Source organism: Bos taurus, chromosome 19 (genome assembly GCF_002263795.3).
Source record: "Bos taurus isolate L1 Dominette 01449 registration number 42190680 breed Hereford chromosome 19, ARS-UCD2.0, whole genome shotgun sequence".
NCBI classification, from domain to species: Eukaryota; Metazoa; Chordata; class Mammalia; order Artiodactyla; family Bovidae; genus Bos; species Bos taurus.
The window spans coordinates 10,858,770-10,881,108 of NC_037346.1; the positions used below are offsets into that span (position 1 = coordinate 10,858,770).

General features: G+C 37.0%; 1 protein-coding gene across 1 annotated transcript in view; it reads left to right on the forward strand.

The window, feature by feature from the left end:
* Positions 1–18,961, forward strand: part of RPS6KB1 (ribosomal protein S6 kinase B1) — a gene marked incomplete at its 3' end in the record, with an annotated part of 36,428 nt that extends 17,467 nt beyond the window's left edge. The window contains 11 exon segments of the mRNA NM_205816.1: positions 3,601–3,748; positions 5,858–5,915; positions 7,358–7,458; positions 9,238–9,328; positions 9,510–9,600; positions 10,151–10,258; positions 10,563–10,625; positions 10,822–10,899; positions 14,799–14,906; positions 17,705–17,817; positions 18,727–18,961. Coding sequence (NP_991385.1) covers positions 3,601–3,748; positions 5,858–5,915; positions 7,358–7,458; positions 9,238–9,328; positions 9,510–9,600; positions 10,151–10,258; positions 10,563–10,625; positions 10,822–10,899; positions 14,799–14,906; positions 17,705–17,817; positions 18,727–18,961 — 1,194 coding nt within the window.
* Between the last annotated feature and the right edge of the window lie 3,378 nt (positions 18,962–22,339).

Sequence of the window (22,339 nt, forward strand, 5' to 3'; positions counted from 1 at the left end):
CATTACATTGAGTAGTCTGGTGTCTTCAGTTTCCTTTACTCTAGAGTCCTGTGTCTTTAGTTTCTTTTGCTTTAGTTTCCTTTACTTTTTTGTCTTTCATGACACTAACATTTTTTGAAGACTCTGGGCCAGTCATTTTGCAGAGTGACCCTGATTTGGATATGTTTCATTATTTCCTAATGAAAATGCTTAAATTTTAAATTTAAGTTAAATGCTTTCTGCAGGAATAATTACATGAGTATTGTGTCCTTAGGAAACTCATAGTGTTAGTCTGTCTCATTATTTGATGAGTTTGATCATTTGGTTAAGGTGGTGTCCACAAAACTTCCCATTCTACCTCTGCCGTTTTCCCTCTGTAATTAAAAAGTATCTATGGAATGAAAATTAGAGATTCTGCTAATATTCCATCCTAATAATCTTCTACACCCAGTGGTTTTACTATCCATCATTTCTTAGCCAAATCAAGTAATACTCTGGTGATTATAAAGTGGAGACTTTTCTGTTGTATCATTTTTTTCTATATTAGTTGTCATTTTTCTGTAAAGAAGAGATTTTCATATATTAAAAAAATTTTTAAAACCATTTTTATGTATTTTTTGGCTGCACTGGGCTTTCTCTAGTTGTGGCGAGCAGGGGCTCCTCTCCAGTTGCACTGCACGGGCTTCTTTTTGTGGTGGCTTCTCTCGTGGAGCACGGGCTCTAGGCACAAGGACTTCAACAGCTGCAGCTTGTGTGCTGGGCTCTAGAGCACACAAGCTTCAGTAGTTGTGGTGACAGGTTTAGCTGTGCGCTGGCATATGGTATCTTCCTGGAAATCCATGTCCAAATCTGTGTCCCCTGCATTGGCAGGCAAGGCCTCAACCATGGACCATTAGTGAAGTCCCAAAGTTTAGTTTTTTAAAACAGTGTGGACTACTTTTTTCATAGTGTTATCCATTTCTTTCATTATTCAAATTTTGGTATGAGAAATTTCCCAAATTTTTCTGAAGAGAGCTCTTTTAAGAAGGCTTCTGTGTTCTTTAACATATCCCTGTTAGTTTTGGAGTACTTCCTTTCTGTACAGTAGTGTGCTCCAGGTTTACCTTGCGTGTTCCCTCACCCTGGCCTGGCACCATCTATTTTTCCATGGAGCCCTGGTTTGTTTGGTAGAGAAACCAGGATCTGATTTCTAAGCTATGGTCTTTGGTACTGAAGTGTCATTCTTCTGGCTTTTTCAGAACAGAGCTAGGAAGTTTTGTTTTTGTTTTAAATCATGGCTTCACATTGATATTCCTAATTTCAGTCCAGTTCTTTAGGGTTCTTTTTTCTTCAGTCTACATTTGCATCTTTTTCCACATTGAGAGAAGCCTGATAACAACATTTACTCATTTAGTTAGTGGTACAGTATATGCTAATAGTTTGAGAATTATAATACCAATAGTACTAGTAGTAGCTGCAAGCCTGCTAAGTGTGGCCTAAGATTTCCTTGCAATTTTTGTTATGCTTACATATATGTTACTTAAGAATGTGCAGTGTAAAGTTATTTAAGTATCTTCTTTCTCTTTTTGTGGTAAAATTATCAAAGAATTGGATTGGCCAAAAAGTTCACTTGGGTTTTTGTACTATTGTATGGAAAAACCCAAATGAACTTTTTGGCCAACCTAATAAAAGTCAATTAAATTTATGTATTTCTCTTGTATTCAGTTTTATTTGCCTCCCCTGTCCTTGTTGATTTAATATTTTTTGAAATGTATAAAACATCATGGTTCAGAATTCAAGATCTCCATTTTATAATCACATATGATATTGATTCAGGTAAGAAGAGAAATAAATGATAAAACTATTAAGCTTTTACTTAAAATTCCTATTCCTTTTCTTGCCTTCCCACAGTTGTTAGCTCTTTTTTTTTTTGATAGGTTTCTTTTTGGGATTTTATTTTATTTTATTTTGTTGGCCGCACCACACAGCATGTAGGATCTTAGTTCCTTGACCAGGGATTGAACCCAGGACCTTAGCAGTGAGAACTAGACTGTCAGGGAATTCCCTTTCGTTAACTTTTGACTTATCTTAGTTGTGCTCATTATTGCGTTTATAAGGATGTACATATTATTATATTTTTATTTCCTCTTTTACACAAAAGGTAGCATACTGTGTATACTGCTGTGCCATATACGTTCTTTTGCACCTTGCTTTCATAGAGATATTCCTTGTTTTTTAAAAAAATATTTATTATTTTTCTTTCTTTATTTGGCTGCTCTCTTAGGTGCAGCATGCAGGGCTTTTAGTTGTGGCATGTGGGATCTAGTTCCCTGACCCACGATTGCACCCACGCCCCCTGCATTGGGAGTGCAGAGTCTTAGCCACTGGACCACCAGGGAGGTCCCCCTCATTCTTTTTATAGCTTTATAGGGTTTTCATTCACTGTCCTGTGCTTAGGCATTTAGGTTGTTTCTAATGTTTCACTTTTACATATTGACAATATCCCAACCAGTAGCCTTGTGTACATGCTTTTTCATGTCCAGAACAATGTATCATTTCCCCAAAACTTTCTTCTTTGTTTCCATTTCCTCAGTGACACTATTAGTTACACAGAAACCATGGTATCATTCTTCTCAAATCTCATTAGTCAGGAAGTGCTTCTGCTGCTGCTGCTAAGTCGCTTCATTCCTGTCCGACTCTATACGACCCCTTAGACGGCAGCCCACCAGGCTCCCCCGTCGCTGGGATTCTCCAGGCAAGAAAGTGCTAATGATGCGGTTTTACGGTTTTACCCTTTTTCCCCCCAGCTTCGTTTTCTTAGTTACAGATTTTACTTCTTGCTTACTTTACTAGCCTCCTAACAGATGTTGTTTCTTCCCTAAAACTTCACACTGCTACTTGAACTGTCTTTCTTAAAGACAAGGGTTATTCATTTACCTTAGCTCAAGATTTCTTCTCAGCCTCTAAAAATATAATTCAAATGCCTTTGCCTCGATGCTCAGACTTTCCATTTCCTGGCCTCCACCTGTATCTCCAGCCTAATATATCTCCTAAATGCTTCTAACCATACTGAGCTACTTAATAGATCCTCTCAACATGCCCAGTCCTGTCAGGTCTCTTTTGCATTGGGAATGCCTTTTTTTTTTCCTCCACCGTCCACATTTTATCTTAGTAACTTTTTATGACACAGCTCAGGTATACCACCTGCAGGAAGACTTCCGGCTGTCGTATCTAGTTCTGCTGTTCACCCACAGCACCTGGTGCTTAGCTCCATTGACTCCTCTCTCTTCCCTGGGACTTTGGGCTCCTATGGGCTGGAGACTCCTATGAATTCTGCTTTCTTGTTAAGAGCCTAGAAAAGAGTATACATTCAAAAAAGTTAGTGAATATCTGAATAAACTTGATCTGTTTCCATTAAAACAAATTATTTAGGTTTTCATTTACATGTTTACTGCAGAAAAATCCAAACAGTGCAGATGTATATAAGAGGCGAATGTCTTCCGTTTCCCCTGTCTCAGTCTCTAGTGAGACCTAAGATTAATAGTTTAATGTTGGCAAGAAAAGCACAAAATAGATTTTCCCCATCCTATAGGATAAAAATGTCTACTATTTTGTTCTTATAGATCATCTCTTTTCCTTTAGGCAATGATAGTAAGAAATGCTAAAGATACAGCTCATACAAAAGCAGAACGGAATATTCTGGAGGAAGTAAAGCATCCTTTCATTGTGGATTTAATTTATGCCTTTCAGACCGGTGGAAAACTCTACCTCATCCTTGAGTATCTCAGCGGTCAGTACACAGTTTGGTGTAATTTTTTGCATTAGCTCCAGAAACTTGTTCAAAACATTATTTTTCAATAGAACAATGCTTTTTCCCAGTGTGACCAAATAGTTCTTAAAATTGACAAGTACATTAACATAAGGAATTCATATGGGACCAAATGTTTCTTTTTGTAGACAAATATGAAGGAAACTTTAAAGGTTGTCTTTTTTCTTCATCTGTAATGTTTTATCTTAATTCTCTTGTAATCAGTTAACAACATAACAAATACCTAATGGATAGCCATCAAATTGACTGCACTTGGGTAAGATAATAAAATTCAATAAACCACTAACTGAAAAGGAAAACTTAGAATATTGTTTAAGGTAATGAGTATTTTTCGTATTGCATCTTTAAACAGAAGTGTTTTTTGTTTAATGTAATTCTACAGATAGATTTTTCAGTTTTACATTGGAAATCTCCCACTCATTCCAGGACTTACCCCTTCCTAGGAATTCATGGCACCCCATAGCATTTTTAGATCGCAGGTATCTACTTTCAGCAAACACACTTGAGTTTTCTGAAAAACAGATTTCACAGTAGCCTGTAACATGGAATAGAAAGCTGCACAATTTAATAACTTTTTGGGGACTGTTACCCTTTTTTCTTGCAACTTTATTTTAACATAGTTTCAGATTTACACAAAAAAGGTGCAGCTTACGTAAGACAAAGAATTCCCACCTACTATTCACCTAGATTCCCCAAGTGCTATCATTTTACTACAGTTGTTTTGTTTCATCATTCTTTTTTCTCCCTCTCTGTATATGTGTATATGCAGGTGTGTATATAGATATATATATACATAAATATGTTTATAGACATATAAACACACATATGTGTTTATACATAATTTTTTTCTGAACTGTTTAAGAGGGTGTTGCAGACTTGATTTCCCTTTATCCCTAAATATTTCAGTGTATAATTTTCTGAAATTAACCACAGTATCTTACATAACTCTACTAAAATTATCAAAATAGGAAATTAACACTGATAGCAGTAATCTCTTTCCTTAGTTTCCCATAATCTGTAACAGTTCCTAAGTCTTTCTTTGTCTTGCACGACCTTGACAGTTTTGAAGTCTAGTTTGTAGAATGCATCAGTTTGGGTTTATCTGGTGTTTCCTTAGGATTAGACTCAGGTTATGCATTTTTGGGAGGACCATCGAAGTGGCGTCCTGTCCTTCTCTGTGTATCAGAGCAAGAAGTACATAAGATTTGTATCTTTGTTCCATTACTGTTGATTTTAACTTTGATCATACATATAAGGTGGTGAAGTTTTTTGTGTTTTTTTTGATGAAGTTTTTCCTTTTTTAATTAGTATCTTAAGGAGATACAAATATCTCATCTCTCATCAAGCTTTCACATAGTTTTAGCATCCATTGATTCTTGCCTGAAACAGTTAACTATGATGATTGCCAAGTGATTTTTCTTATTCCATCATGCCTCCTTCATTTATTTGGCATTCTGTTGTAACAAAGAGCTTTCTGTTCTCCCCCATTATAAAAAAGAAATTTATCTATTCTTTTATTTAAATAATTGTGGACCATGGATTCATTAGAATCCATGGATTCTAAGATTATCTAGTAGACTATAACACTTTGTTAACATCGTAACATTGTTTATTTTGATATTCAAATCATGCCATACTATTTACCTAAGACATTGACAAATTCATTCTGTTTTAAAGTTCTAAAAATGTGGAATGTGGGCATTCACTAATTTGCAAGGATGATTTAATTACGTATTAAGATTTTTCTACTTACCGGTGAAATGTTAGAGAAGCTATAATCAAGATTTTTTTTTAACCTCAAGTCTGAAATCTGTTGTAAATATTTTGAAGTTTATAGATGTAAAACCTAGAATTCCCAAACTTGTGTATTTCACATAAGAAGAACACTGCTAAAAATGGAATCCTGAGGACTTAGTTTTAAACCTATAATTTTTAGGATCTGTTTTTTATTTTTAAAGGGTTGATGTCTTTTAATTATGGTTAAGAGGAAAGCACAGACCCACTCATTAGAAGTGGATTGTTGGAAATAAAGATTGCTGTATTTCTAATGTCTTTTTCTTTTCTTTACAGGAGGAGAATTATTTATGCAGTTAGAAAGAGAAGGAATATTTATGGAAGACACAGCCTGGTAAGTGAAATTTTTGTGGTTGCATGAATTCAGGTAATAATAATTCCTAAAATTAAAAGCAAAGTCCTGTTCCCACTTTGGGCAGCCAGTAAATTGTTCTGGAGCCAGTCAGTCACTCAGGACTCAATGGGGAGAAGCAGCTTTGGGTCTTGGCAGCTATTAGAGATCACATCATTCCTTTGCCCCCAGGCCTTGGGTGGAACGTTCTTCACACCAGTTCCTAACAGAACCATTCTCACTGGGGCTTTATTTCCTTGAATTGGTAAGCTGCCTGCCTTGGCTCTGGGTGAGTGTGGTTTTCCAGTGAAACTTTTATGTGTGGACCCATGGAAAGTATCAGAAACCATCTCCTTTTTTTTGTAGACTTTCCAGTTCCCAAGGTGCAGTCTTAGGGAGGTGATAAGTCTGCACACATCATCTGTGGATTGATTCAGTGGCCAGGATGGGATCTACCCTTCTATTTCTTAAGATGGCATCTGCTTCAAATTAAAAATATACATACCCTTTTGTGAGATGACAGTACTGGGTAACAATAAATCAGTTTATCCTACACATTAATTGAATAGAAAACACTTAAATGTTTTTTTCTACCTTAATTACCAAACTGCATTCCATTGTTTAATTTCAGGCCTTTTCTAACACAGAAGCTGCATTTAAGAGCCTTAGGGATGAAGTGCCCTTTTTTGGAGGAGGCTCTCTGAGCCGTGTTGGAGGCTGTGTTTGTGGTCCTGCTGGCTGTGAAACTGCCTCAGTTCTCTAGGACACACCCTCTCCATCCTGGAGTAATCTGCAGGATTGCAACATTGTTATGCAGCCAGTATTGCAGTGCCTTGTGCTTTTCGAATCCAGACAGGGTTGACTCAGCCCTTTATTCTTTTGAGGTAGATAAATTTGAGTGTCACACAATTTATAGTTGTGGGCTGGCTGGCAAGAGGGAGGGCAGATACTGTGGGCATGAGCTGTATATAAATATGCAGCTGTATTAAGTAAGGGATGAGTGGGCTTTTAAGGGTCAGGTTATAAGGTATTTTTTAAACTAAGGCTTGATCTCGGAGAATAATGAAGTTCCTATTTCCTATGGAATTTAAAAATTGGGGGTGGGTGGGAGAAATTTGCTTTGATCTGAATGACTATTGGCCCAGTTCCCACATAGACAGAACAAAACATGACCAATGACAGTTTGGCATAATCTGGACTTCTTTGCAGTTTTAGCAAGATGTTTTATTGATGAAATAAAACATTTTATAGTTTCACTAAACAAGTGAAACATAAATGTCTCCATGCATTTTGGCAGCAGCCTATGCCATCTCTTCTCCCCATACCCACCCCCACTAATTTGGTCTTTGGTGCATGTCTATTTCTTTCAAGGAATTTTGCTCCAAACATAAACTGCTTTGAGTGGATTATTCTTTTTAATTTTATTAAATCACTTTTGTTTCCAGCTTTTACTTGGCAGAAATCTCCATGGCTTTGGGGCATTTACATCAAAAGGGGATCATCTACAGAGACCTGAAGCCGGAGAATATCATGCTTAATCACCAAGGTGGAGATATACTGTAAACAGTTCTATAGTAAATAATCATCTTAAAATCTTGCCACACAGGTTCATGGTCATTTTCAAAGCCCCATATTCATGTGTCTGTTACTATACGTTCCTCCCTCAGAATTTATAGCATCATGATGCTTGTACTTACGGTTAATGAGATTGGAAAGAGTTGAGGATAACTGGCCACTCAACTCCCTTTTCTAGTTTAACCTTTACTCTTTATAGCTTTGTCCTTCTTTTGAAATCCTTACATAAAGTGTGGTGAGCCAAAAGCCAGTCCAAGTACTAATTTTGGTTTGTTTCTTAAGTTGGAAAGTGAATCTTAACTTTATAAATCGAGTTTTCTTTAATGATAAAAATACAGAAATATTAGAAACAATGTTTTTATGATAAATTTTATTAATGCTATATAAAAGAGAAGGAGATTAGAACTGAACCAAACCATTTGATTATACTTTGGAAATAAAATGTTTAGTAGGCATCAGTTTATTCTTGCTGTTTGTAACAAATGTAGGAATCAGACAGACTAATATTCTATACAGCTGTGGGTACAGCCGAGTGAACCTTGATTGTAACTGCATGTTGGTACAGACAGTTCAGCTTATGTGAGAGTAACCTGGGCTGGGGAGACTTGGCAGTTCACTCACATCCCAGAGGAGCAGCCAGCCAATCCGGGTATCTGGGGGTTAGTGGCAGCTGCTGATCCTTAGGTGTTTATCCGAGGACACAAGAGGTAGTTAATGCTCGTACAGAAAATGGCTTATGGAGAACCGATGCCAGAATAAATGTTTCAAATTGTGGGGTTTTTCTCTTTTCTTCTCCCCCCCCTTTTTTTTTTTTTTTAAAGAAATGCTGTATTTAACCACATTTGTCGTGGATATCTATGTATCTTCCTTTCTCCCAGTTCTGTCCTCATTGCCTCAGATTTAGATTCTAAATTCTAAGACAAGGGATAGAATAGGCATGTGATTAATTAGCTTCTTTGATCCATAACCTAAGTGTATCAGGTAATTCTGTGGAAATGTCCTATTTCTTCTTCTGTGTCAGAGTGAAGTACACATTTACATGTGAGTTAATAGTCCATTGCCTTTTCTTGAAATAAACTTGGAATAGTAGGGTCCCTGGGGTTGCTGAACCACTGGATAGCTAATGACAGGTCGGTAGGACTAAACTTGAACTGAAGTTTTCTTTGTATAAGGTGATGAGTTTTTTACTTTCTGGATCAGAAATGATGGTTCCATGCTATGTAGCAATTTCATTTCTTTTTCCAAACTGCATTGACAGAATAAGCTAACTTGTTATAGTGACTAAGACTGTTTTAAGAACTGTTAGGTCACGGTTCATGGTGATAAAAGCAATATATTTGAAGTACAGTGTCACACCTCACCTTTGTTTAAAACATGCAGAATATTTTTTTTTAGGGTCTGTATACTTAATCCAGACTTCATCAAGTTTTCCCAGGACTTACTTGCTCAGGATGATAAAGGATTTTTGGTATAAAGTAAAGCTGGAGCCTTAGACAAGCTGTTTTGTCTTTTTCTCATATTTATTTTCCCACAAGATAGATTATATCACTGGCAAAAGTAGTTTTGCCTTACCCTTCACAAATTAGCATCCTTATTTTTGGATGGAACATTGCTAGTTCTTGATCTCAAAAAATAAATTTAAGGCAGAAAAATTAAAATGAAAGGATAGATTATTATCTTGTATGAAAACATTTAAACACTGCACGTACTTAGAATTCTCAGAATAACCATCTTTAATCTTTCCTTCTAGGTCACGTCAAACTAACAGATTTTGGACTATGCAAAGAATCTATTCATGACGGAACAGTCACACACACCTTTTGTGGAACAATAGAATACATGTGAGCTGCATGTTGAAAGAAATATTACTGGTTTGGGGGTAATAGCTAACTTTTACCTGGTTTAAGTAATAAGTGTGCTAAATTTTCTGTTGCACTATTTGATTCTGTATCTTGTAGAAATTTTAATTCAGATGATATGCAACTAGTGGACTGTTTAGGTGTATTATTTTTCTCTTTGTAGGGCCCCTGAGATCTTGATGAGAAGTGGCCACAATCGTGCTGTGGATTGGTGGAGTTTGGGAGCATTAATGTATGACATGCTGACTGGAGCAGTAGGTGCACAGTTAAAAGCTGCATGTATTATGATCTGTGCCGAGTAGTTACAAAGTCATTACAGGAAGAGATGATGTCTGTTTTTGGAAAATGTTACCAATGAAATTATTTTTCAATGAAGTTATTTTTAAAAAATCTAACACTAGCAATGCTTAATTAGTGGTATTATGGGCCTCTGTACTTTTAGAAGTATTTTCATCTGTACTTTTTGAAGTATTTTCATTTAGATGATCTATGTCATGGCCTGTGGTCCTATGAATCAGAGGCAAAACAAGTATTGCCCTTATTTTATAGATGGACAAAGTGAAGCATAAAATCAAATGGCTCACCCATTATCACACCAGGCTAATGGTGGAAAACCAGTTCCTTCCAGGACATTGCTTTTTCTCTGTGCCATTGCTTAAAAACTACAGCTCTTTAGCGGTCAGTCATCCCACATCACAGCATACATTTCTGATCTCTGTAACTAATTCAGGAAATGGATAATTCTGTTATTTAAAATTTGATATTCTTTCTATGCTAATTTTTCTTACTCTCTTCTCTTCTTAGCCCCCGTTCACTGGGGAGAATAGAAAGAAAACAATTGACAAAATCCTCAAATGTAAACTCAATTTGCCTCCCTACCTCACGCAAGAAGCCAGAGATCTGCTTAAAAAGGTAGGATTCTAAAATTAGCACTCAACGCATAAGTCTCAACTACTAGGATTTAAATAGACAGAACTGAGTATATATTTTGAATATAGAATCATACACAGATGTTGACAAAAAAGCTTACAGTTTTTGCTTCCAAAGTACAAATGTGTTTATTTAAAGACTTTCTTTTCTTTTTATTCCCAGACAATATTTGGAAGTAATTAATAAAGCATATGTTCTCAAGGCAAAATAGACCTGCAAATTCTATAAAGAAAAAAATACTCAGTTTGATTAAGTTCATCAGTGTTTTTCTTTTCCTTCCTAAAAGCTGCTGAAAAGAAATGCTGCTTCTCGTCTTGGAGCTGGTCCTGGGGATGCTGGAGAAGTTCAAGTAGGGACTGGCATGTTTGGTTATTTGAGGGGAAGATAATGCCAATTTTATATATTTGTGAAGGTTATATGTAGTTGCTCAGAAGTATATCTTATTTTGTGATTGGTAACTTCAGATAGTCTGTTAATTTGTCAGTCCAGTGAAGTCTGTTCCCCTTAATCTTTCTTCCTGCTTTTTTTGTTTCATTTTTTCCCAGGCTCATCCATTCTTCAGACATATTAACTGGGAAGAACTGCTGGCTCGGAAGGTGGAGCCCCCCTTCAAACCTCTTTTGGTGTGTATTCATGAAAGCATGTAATTTGAGAGACCTGGTACTTTTTTTACAATAAGAAAATCTCAGACCAGTTAGAAATATTAATGATACAAAAACCTTTGGCCTATCCTCTCTTCTCTTCACAATCTGTATTCTGCGCAGTCTTTTAAGGAACTACAGCAGCAATTGATGACTGTATTAACTGGTTTTAAGTTGGTTGCTTAAAATAATAAAATCATTTAAGTAATTGGGACTTTGAGTTTTCTTGCTTTGTTTTTGTTTTGCTTAACTCAGCCCATTTTGAATTTGCTTTCATATAGCAAAGTGTCATAAACTAGGTGGCTTAAACAAATTTACTGTGTTGCAGTTCTGGAGGCTAGAAGTTCAAGATCAAGGTATTGTCAGGGTTGGTTCTTGCTACAGGCTATGAGAGACTGTTTCATGCTTATCTGCTAGCCTTTGGTGGTTTGCTGGCAGTCCTTGGCATTTCTTGGCTTGTAGGCACATCATCCTGTCTTTTCCTTCATGTTCATGTGGCATTCTCCTTGTGTGTAGATCTGCATCCAAATTTTCTGTTTTTTTGTAAGAACACCAGTCATTGGATTAGATAGCATATTCAAAAGCAGAGACATTACTTTGCCAACAAAGGTCCATCTAGTCAAGGCTATGGTTTTTCCTGTGGTCATGTATGGATGTGAGAGTTGGACTGTGAAGAAAGCTGAGCGCCGAAGAATTGATGCTTTTGAACTGTGGAGTTGGAGAAGACTCTCGAGAGTCCCTTGGACTGCAAGGAGATCCAACCAGTCCATTCTGAAGGAGATCTTTGGAAGGAATGATGCTAAAGCTGAAACTCCAGTACTTTGGCCACCTCATGCAAAGAGTTGACTCATTGGAAAAGACTCTGCTGCTGGGAGGGATTGAGGGCAGGAGGAGAAGGGGACAACAGAGGATGAGATGGCTGGATGGCATCACTGACTTGATGGACGTGAGTCTGGGTGAACTCCGGGAGTTGGTGATGGACAGGGAGGCCTGGCGTGCTGCGATTCATGGGGTCGCAAAGAGTCGGACACGACTGAGCGACTGAACTGAACTGAACTACTCCAGTATGACCTTATCTTAACTAGTTACATCTGTAATGGCCTTCATTCCAAACAAGGTTACATTCTGAGATCCTGGGGTTAGAACTTCATCATGTGAATGTTGGAGGGACACCATTCAAACCATAACAATATGTTTATAAGTGAATGAGTTAGTGTATTAGTTCTTTCTTTTTCCCATCTCAAGAATTTGAGAAAAGATAATTTCTTTTTCTGTTTCTTGAAGTGGAGGAAAAGGAGTAGGATAACGATGATGGTTATTTGGTCCTAGGAGCACAGGGGTTGCTTGCTTTAAAATTTCAATATATTTTAAAATTTAAAATTTGAACATGACCGTCAGGGTAAAACCCTCATGTACCAACTGCCCAGCTTGAAAAATTATCAGGTCATTTGTTTAAACATTAACATAACCACCATGCTATCATAATAACTAAAAAGCTAACAATTTCCCTAGTTGTTTCTTTTTTTCCCTGTTGTTTTGATTCAATAAGGATTCAGTCAAAACCTGTATAGGTTGACTGTGTTTTTTTAAGTCTTAAGAAACTGATGAGTTTCTTAACTGATCCATAGATCAGTTCAGTTCAGTCCCTCAGTCGTGTCCTACTCTTTGAGACCCCATGGACTGTAGCACGTCAGGCTTCCCTGTCCCACACCAACTCCTGGAGCTTGCTCAAACTCATGTCCATTGAGTCAGTGATGCCATCCAACCATCTCATCCTCTGTCTTCTTTTCCTCCTGCCTTCAATCTTGCCCAGCATCAGGGTCTTTTCCAATGAGACAGTTCTTCGCATCAGGTAGCCAGGAATTTCAGCTTCAGCAGTCAGTCCTTCCAATGAATATTCAGGACTGATTTCCTTTAGGATGGACCAGTTTGATCTCCTTGCACTCCAAGGGACTCCCAAGAGTCTTCTCCAACACCACAGTTCAAAAGCATCAATTCTTTGGCACTCAGCTTTCTTATGGTCCAACTCCCACACGCGTACATGACTACTGGAGAAACCATAGCTTTGACTAGATAGACCTGATATCTGCTCTCAATTCCTCCTTTGAGGACTTACTAAAGAAACTTTACCATATGTCCTGTGCAGTTTCTCATATTTTGATTTTGCTGATTTTAACTCCATGACATGTCCTCAGCCATGTTCACCTGTTCCTCATATTTCTGAGAACTAATAGTACAGATTTAGTTTAGATCTGATTCAGATTAAATTTTTGGTGCTATATATATTGATCAGAAGGTATAATGTGTACTTAAACATTTCTTTTAGTGATGTTAGTGGTCATTAATCATTGCCTGTATCAGTGGTTCTCAGCCAGGGTTGATTTGGCAATGTCGGAGACAAGCAGTCACAACTTAGGGAGGAGTGCTACTGGTACTTACGAGTAGAGGCCAGAGATGCTATTAAACATCCTGTAACGCACCGGACAGCCTCCTGCCACAAGAGTCATCAGGTCCAAAATGTCAATAGTGCTAAGGCTGAGAATCTAGAGCCTAGTTAGTTCCAAGATTTTGTTAAGGGTTTGAAAAATTGTCCTAGTCTAATAATCATTATTCATTCTTTATTAGCTGGAATTGTCCTGTGAAAAGATACTCTTACCTTAGCTGTTTGGTTACCTGAGGCACAGTTTATATAGAAAAGGCAGGATAAAAGTTTTCTTTCCCAGTTCGTGAAATAATGAATTAGTTCCCTAGCATCTTCCAAAATTGACCAATGAATTATGTGATTTTTTTACTACAATTATGAATTCATGCTGTTTAACATATTTGAGTTTTAATTCATTTCAGTTATTTTTATTGTTCAACTTTTCTCATCTTTAGACATCTTTTCCATCTTGTTGGTTCCCAAGCTCTTTTTTTTTTTTTTTTTGCTTTGCTATGCTGTGCAGCATATGGAATCTTACTTCTCTAACCAGGGATTGAACCTGGGCCACGGGCAGTGAAAGTGCAGAGTCTTAACCACTGGACCACCAGGGAAGGCCTGATTCCTGAGTTCTTTTGACACAACCACGAGTCTGGTGTTGCACCAAAGAGAAGAAACAGATCGCGTAGTCAGATTTAGGTGATAATATTCCTTCACAAGAAAATACACTCAGGCAGAGCAGAATATTATTCTTGCTCCTAGAGAAATTTAAAGGAATGAAACAAGCTATGGGAAGAATCTTTTATCTAGAGCATGTTATAAGTGTACTTTGTGTTTAAACTCTGCTTCAAGTTTTTTACAGCTTTGCCAATTGTGCAGATTGTCTCTAAAAAGGGATTTAGCCACTGGGCTAGGCACACCGAAGCTTTGTGAGAGGGGATGATTTATTCTCAGATTTTTAATAGAAATGATAACTAAAGATGTCATTTGACCTTTGATACTTTATAGTTGTATTTATTTTTCAATCTGTGCCAGCTCAGGCTGTTCTACTCTTCTATTACAGTCAAACCCTGAGAAAAGAGCTTTATCTGGAGCCTTCTCTAATGCATGTAATGCTATTGATTGTTATGTATAATACAGTCTCGGAGAAGGCAGTGGCACCCCACTCCAGTACTCTTGCCTGGAAAATCCATGGACGGAGGAGCCTGGTAGGCTGCAGTCCATGGGTCGCTAGGAGTCAGACACGACTGAGCAATTTCACTGTTACTTTTTACTTTCATGCATTGGAGAAGGAAATGGCAACCCACTCCAGTGTTCTTGCCTGGAGAAGCCCAGGGACAGGGAAGCCTTGTGGGCTGCCATCTATAGGGTCGCACAGAGTCGGACACGACTGAAGCGACTTAGCAGCAGCAGCAATACAGTCTGTTCACCATTTTCTAATTGTTTTTTTTTTTTTATAAAGCAATCAGAAGAGGATGTGAGTCAGTTTGATTCCAAGTTTACACGTCAGACACCTGTTGACAGCCCAGATGACTCAGCTCTCAGTGAAAGTGCCAACCAGGTCTTTCTGGTAAGTGAAAGACTTTCCAGTGTAGCCATGGGAAATTTAAATATGAGGATGGGCCCTTTTCAATAAGAAAATTAGAATGTAGATAACCTGAGTTGTTTTTTTCAAGTTATCCGCTTATGACTTATCATTGATAAGTAATTGATGTTGCATAACTCAGCATTCCATTTTAGCGATTAGAATCAGAGTATATGATTCATTTTTTGAATAGGCCGCTGACTTAAAATGTTTGCTCAGCATCTTAACTAAAAGCCACACAGCCATAGCAGTAGGAGAAGGGCTCATAGTAACTATTTTATTCCTGAAACTGCTAAAGATTTTTATCTGTAGGGGATTTTTAATCTGTTGATTTTGAATATTTGACATCAAAATACATTGCTTCATGTGTGATTGTAAGCAAATTAACCCTAAGGAGGAAGTATCTGTATTGATTTATACTTTGTCTCCCCAGATAGAAAACCAAAACTTCTAGATTTTGATCAACAAAAATGATAGATTTATACCTGATGACCATCAGTGCATATTATTTGCCTAGTGCTTATTTTATTACTATAAGTACATGTCATTTGTTTCCCTCGTCATTTGTCATTATCCTTTGGTATTTCTTTTTGGACTATCTGTAGGGAGAATAGAATATGGGAAAAGTAATCATTTGGAAATTTTTTCTCCCTTGTTTACTAGTTCACAGGATTTGCCATTAACTTCATTCTCAAATCACAATGTGACACAGTGTGGTATCTTTTGGGGTGGAGGGTCAATTCTAAAGTTAGCATGGAACAGAAATCGTGTAAAATAATACTTAAATCACCATAGTACAGCATGCTTTTGAGTAAACAACACTGAATAGTAATAATTCTGTAAATGTATGATTACAGAGTAGTATAATATAAATGAAAAATATAATTTTATAGCATTTTAATTACTTAAGAAGGAAGATGAATGCATTATGTCTACGTGATTTGCAAAATTACTGTATCCCCCTTAGTAAAATCTCTCATTTAGGGGAGTAGGCATATCCCCCTTAGTAAAATCTCTCATTTAGGGGAGTAGGCATGATTCATTTCCGTGCTGCTGTTGCTTTCTTTTTTTTCTCTCATGATATGGAGTTTTATTTTCTACTGATGTGGAATTTATACCTTTGATTCAACATACAGACCCTTTCTTCAGTTGGGTGTTACAGAGTTTTAGCTAGTGTGACAATTTTTTCCCCCATTAAAAAGTTTAGAAACATCTTACCTTGCTACAAAGAAATCCAAAGTTGTGGTGGCAGAAGTTATGGAGCTAAGCTTTCATTCCGATTTGTTAAGCTTCTCTTAATTATTTAAATTGAACAACTAATGAACATAAGAACAATTCGTTTTTAGGTGGTAGCCAGAATTCTGTTCACAAAGATTTCTTTTAAAATTAATTTAAAATAGTAACAGCCCACTTATCTGGGGATTGTGACTGTAGTAACTGCAGTTCAGTATTTTTTTTATTGAAAGATAATTGCTTTACAGTATTGTGTTGGTTTCTGCCATACAACAATGCAAATCAGCCATAATTACATATATAATCCCCTCTCTTTGCCGCCACTCCCTCTCCCGTCCCGCCAGAGGGCCAGTCTGGGCTCCCTGTGTTTGCAGCAGCTCCCCACTAGCTCCGTTTTCACGTGATAGTGTGTATGTGTCAGCTGCTTTCTCAGTTCACCCTACCTTCTCCTTCCCCCGCTGTATGCACAAGTCCATTCTCTACCTCTGAGTCTCCATTCCTTCCCTACAAATAGGTTCATCTGTACTATTTTTCTAGATTCCATAGGATAATTGCCTTACAATACTGTGTTGGTTTCTGTCACACAGTGCAAATCAGCGTAAGTGTTGTGTGTTTGTGTGTGTGTGTATATATATATATATATATATACCCTCTCTATTGACCCTCCCTCCCACCCACCCTCCAGTAGTTTAAATCCTAATAGAATTAAAGGATATTCAAAGATGATTAAGGCAGAGTCTGGTCCTCCTGGTTAAGCTTCAGCTCACTAGAGCATATGTGGGAATGGCCTTGGTGGTCCACATGTAGCTGTCACAAAGTATGTGCTCTATAGAATTGCACCTCACTCTTCAGGACTTCACCCAAAGCCTTATTGAGTCTTTTTATAATAAGTCAAATGCCTACTTGTAGGTCACAAGGATAATAGAAAGGAAGATAAGTATAGGATTAACTGTTAAAGGGATGAACATTAACAGCAAGATAAATGATAGCTGGTAACCTAATAGCCAGGTCCAAGAAAGAACTAAGGCTACCAAACTGCATTATTGCCTGTTACAGTTAATAGTTTTCACAGTGTTGGCCCTTATTTGTCAGGAAAATACAAGTGTATTCAATCATTGGCATAAAACCAGAAAGACCATATATGCCAAGTTAGAGAATTCTATTTTTATTTTGGCCTAATAATGAGAAACTGTTGGGGGGATGAGAATATTAGTTGCTTATATGTATGTGGCTAGAAACAGTAGAATCTCTCTGCATATATCTTTGTATTTACCATCTTAATGTAGAGCCTGTATTTTTCCTGTTTTGTTCTACTTCTTTTAATACAGTGAAATTTTGTTTGCTGGCCTTTGGGGTTCAATGAATTCTGCTGTCTTGGGGTCTATGCCTCTAGAAATGGCTGGAAGGAAGGTAATGGTGTGAAATGAGATTGAGGAGGTTGGAGAGTAAACACATTGGTGATTTTAGGTGTACATCATTATCTTGGTGTGTCAGAGACCGAGCAAAAACATTTTCTCGACGTTCTGTAGTCCACTGTTACTATCTTTCAGGGTTTTACATATGTGGCTCCATCTGTACTTGAAAGCGTGAAAGAAAAGTTTTCCTTTGAACCAAAAATCCGATCCCCTCGAAGATTTATTGGCAGCCCACGAACACCTGTCAGGTATTCAGACTTTGTTATTATTTTTTAATCTAGAAGAAAGCACATTGTTTAAGAAATTTATGCCAAGTTACATAAATGGAAAATCTGTCATCCTATTTGGTTGGCGTAAGCACAGCATCTCTACCTTCTTATATTGCAAGTGATCCATCTGTGACTAATCAATGAGAAAATGCTATATAGTTTACCTTCCCTCCTGAAAGTAAGCTGCTGCACTGCAAAGTGTCTTCTTTAACCATTCAACATGTATTATGCACCAGGGATTGTGCTGTGTGCTAGAGACACATGATTATGACAGGAATTGTCCTTGTCCTGATGGAAGCTTACAATTCAGTGAGTCAAAACAAACAAAGAAGGAAATACAAAAAATATGTAATTACAAGTAGTGTCAAATGCTCTGTGGAAAAAAAGAATGTGTTAGTAGAATGCAAAAAATAACATAGGGGCTCCTATTCCTGAAGGAGCTAGCCATACAAAACAGAGAGGCACAGGGGTGTTACAGGTAGAAGAAAGCGCTGCAGAAGTCCTCAGGGAGGAAAAGCTTGGCTGCCTTCTTGGAAATGAAAGGGAGGTCAACATGCTTGAAGTGTGGTGAGTGAGGAAGAAAATGGCAAAGGTTTGGAGAAATATTTTAAATGCAATGAGAAGCTGTTTTAAGTAGGGGAGTAAAATAGTTTTTTTTAAGTATCACTGATGGTTTTATGAGGGCAAGTGTGGAGGTTAAGAGACCAGTTAGGAAAGTAACAATTAGTCTAGGGGAGAGATGGCTCAACTTCTGCCTCTGTACCAATACATATGAAAAGGAAATTAATTGAAAAAAAATCACATTACCCCACTTGCTTTAAATGTAAGGGAAATGTTTCTTGTTGAGATAGTACTTGAGACAAATGATAGCTCTTCCTTGTCTTAAAGCCCAGTCAAATTTTCTCCTGGGGATTTCTGGGGAAGAGGTGCTTCAGCCAGCACGGCAAATCCGCAGACGCCTGTGGAATACCCCATGGAAACAAGTGGGATAGAGCAGATGGACGTGACGATGAGCGGGGAGGCTTCAGCACCGCTTCCAATACGACAGCCAAACTCCGGACCGTACAAAAAACAAGCTTTTCCCATGATCTCCAAACGACCAGAGCACCTGCGTATGAATCTATGACAGAACAATGCTTTTAACGAATTGAAGGCAAAAATGGTGGGGAGGGGATGTGTGAGCATCCTGCAGGGTGAAACAAGAAGACTCAAAATGACAGTCTCGAAGAGTCAGTGTCATGACATAGAACACTTTGGACAGAGGAAAATTAAACATGGATTAAAAAAAAATCAATCAATGGTGCAAAAAAACTTAAGTGAAAATAGTATTGCAGAACTCTTAGGCACATCAATTAATTGATTCCTAGCAACATCGTCTCAACCTATCAAGGATTTTCATGTTGATGGCTCAAAACTGACAGTATTAAGGGTAGGATGTTGCTTCTGAATCATTGTTGAGTCCTGATCATGTCGAAGAAGGGTTATCCTTCCATTAGGCAAAGTATGAATTTGCCTATAATACTTGCAACTAAGGACAAATTAGCATGCAAGCTTGGTTAAACTTTCCAGCAACATGGAATCAAAGACGAAAAAAAACTTATCAATTGATGTTTTACGTGCAAACAACCTGAATCTTTTTTTTATATAAATATATATTTTTCAAATAGATTTTTGATTCAGCTCATTATGGAAAACATCCCAAACTTTAAAAATGCGAAATTATTGGTTGGTGTGAAGAAAGCCAGACAACTTCTGTTTCTTCTCTTGGTGAAATAAAAATGCAAATGAATCATTGTTAACCACAGCTGTGGCTCGTTTGAGGGATTGGGGTGGACTTGGGGTTTATTTTCAGTAACCCAGCTGCAATACCTGTCTGTAATACTAGGAGAAAAAAAAAAAAGAATCTACTTAATCATTTCTGTTTGCAGTACTGTTATGTGCTAAGCTTAACTGGAAGCCTTGGAATGGGCATAAGTTGTATGTCCTTCATTTCATCCTTATCCTGGGCCTGCATTGCACTGGAAAAGTACCACCACCTTATACCAGTATTTAGTTCAAGACGTCAAACATGTTCAGCCTGTGGCTGAAGGACAGAAGCAAGTCAGGATAAAATGCATATCGTGGGGCGGCAGAGAGGAGGGAAATCCAGGGGAAGAGGGTGTTGCCATGGTCCACTCTCTTGTGTCTAATGTCTTTACAGCAATTTGGTAAGGTTTTAAGTTTTACTTCTTTTTACTGTTTTTGCTGTCTACCTTCCTTATATTTCTTCCTCAACGGTTTTAAAAGGAAAAAAGATGTTTTTTTCTCCTATATTGGGGCTACATTTTTTGCTTATAAAAATATTTGATGGCCTTTTGATGAATGTCTTCCACAGTGAATAAAACTTAGTGACTTAATTTAGGAAACATGTTAACAAGACACTGTGTTTTGCAGTTGTAACGAAGTCTACATAAGTGATTCACAGGCACAAAGAATAAAAATAAAGGTGACTTTACCTTTCTTAAATACTTCCTGCCTTAAAAGAGCATTTCCGTGACTGTAGATGGTGAAAGGGTTTAATATCTGCAGAGCTTTATAAAAATATATTTCAGTGCATACTGGTATAATAGATGATCATGCAGTTGCAGTTGAGTCTTATCACCTCTTTTTTGTTTGTCTTTTATAGTGTCTTCAGTCTGAGTGTGCAAAGTCAATTTGTAATATTTTGCAACCCTACAGTTTTTTTAAATAGATGCTGCTTGCTATGTTCTCCAGACCTTTTTGAGCCATAGGATCCAAGCCATAAAATTATTTATGCATGTTGAATTCAACCAGAAAAGAGACAAGCTTTGCTTAAACAGCAATTCAAGTGATAGAAGATGAAATCCTATGACATTAAGCAAAAATAGAACCAGGAAAAATGATTGGAAATACACCTTTTCAATTGTGGCAATAAACAATTGGTAACAGCTCATCTTTGGACAGAAAGTTTAAAAAAAAAAAAAAAAAATCCCTCCCTCTAGACCTCCTCTTCCCCATTGCAGCAGTCTACTGAACTTTATAACTATAACTAGTATATTAGAAGCTACAATAATGATAAGGGCAGAAATTGTACTTAAAAGTGCAGGTCTTTATGATGTTTAAAAAAAAAAAACAGAACCCAAAAACTATGGTGATAGATACAGGCTTCATTTCAGACTGTAAATGACTTGTCCTATTCTGATACTTGTTTCAAATATGTTTACTAACTATTAATATTGTGTTGACTGCCTGACCAAATTCGTTAAAGTTTTACACCAAAATATTCCTCCTCAGTCCTATTTGCTAGTAACATTTGCATTGTGATTGCCTGGCTATAACCACCCCACAGGTAAACCATTTTCATCATTAGTACTGCCAGCAGTAGTGGCAAACACTGTAAGTAAACTCCTGCATAAAAAGCATTAATTGCATACCTACCATCCATACAAACAAGAGTTTTTCAAACTTTAAACATTAAGTGAAATTAATTTTCTATACTGTGGCCAAGTTTATTGAGAAATTGTTTCATAAATGGATATCCCTACTATGACTGTGAAAACTTGTCAAGTGCCACTTTAGTGTCACAGACAGAAAGCACACACCTATGCAATATGGCTTACCTTATATTTATTTGTAAAAAACCCAAGCATAGTTTAAAATATATGTCAGTAATACTAGTCTTGAGTTTCTGAAAGGGTTATTATTCCAGGTAAGTGTATAAAAAGAGATTTAAGTGTTTTTCTTTCATCACTTATTTTCTTTAAAATCAGCTATTTACAGGATATTTTTTTATTTTATACATGCTGTTTTTTAATTAAAATATAATCACTGAGAACTGAAGTTTACTAATTTTGATTTTATAAGGTTTGTAGCATTATAGAATAAACTGGGATTTATAAACCAGCTGTGATTAACAATGTAAAGTATTAATTATTGAACTTGAACCAGATTTTTAGGAAAATTATGTTATTTCTTTTTCTCCTTTATGGTCTTAACTAATTTGAATCCTTCAAGAATCTTTCCATACTATTTTTTGAGATAGAAGGTAATGGGGGTGGTGTGGGGGGGGGAGAATGCATGTATGGTACTCCATAAATTCAACATTCTTTAAGAAATACGTGATTATAAATAAACTGCATCCAAGCCTTGGATTTTATATTTAAAATAGGACCTAACTATTTTGGTTATTCAGTCATGTGGTTCCTAGCTTACAAGGGCTAGATCTAAGATTATTCTCATGAGAAATGTTGAATTTATGAAGAATGGATTTTGAGGCTCTGAAAATGGTTAATTCCTCAAATATAAACATCAATGTCCAAACATCTACCTTTTTTCCATAGGAGTAGACGCTAGCAAGCTGGACAAAATAATCATAAGTATTTGTCCCACCATGACCTGTGGTCTGTGGCTGACTGATACAAAATTCTTCGTGTGTGATTCTTAATTTACCACTACAGCACAAGTATTATCTCAGTGGATTATCTGAAGTAACATTTGAAAG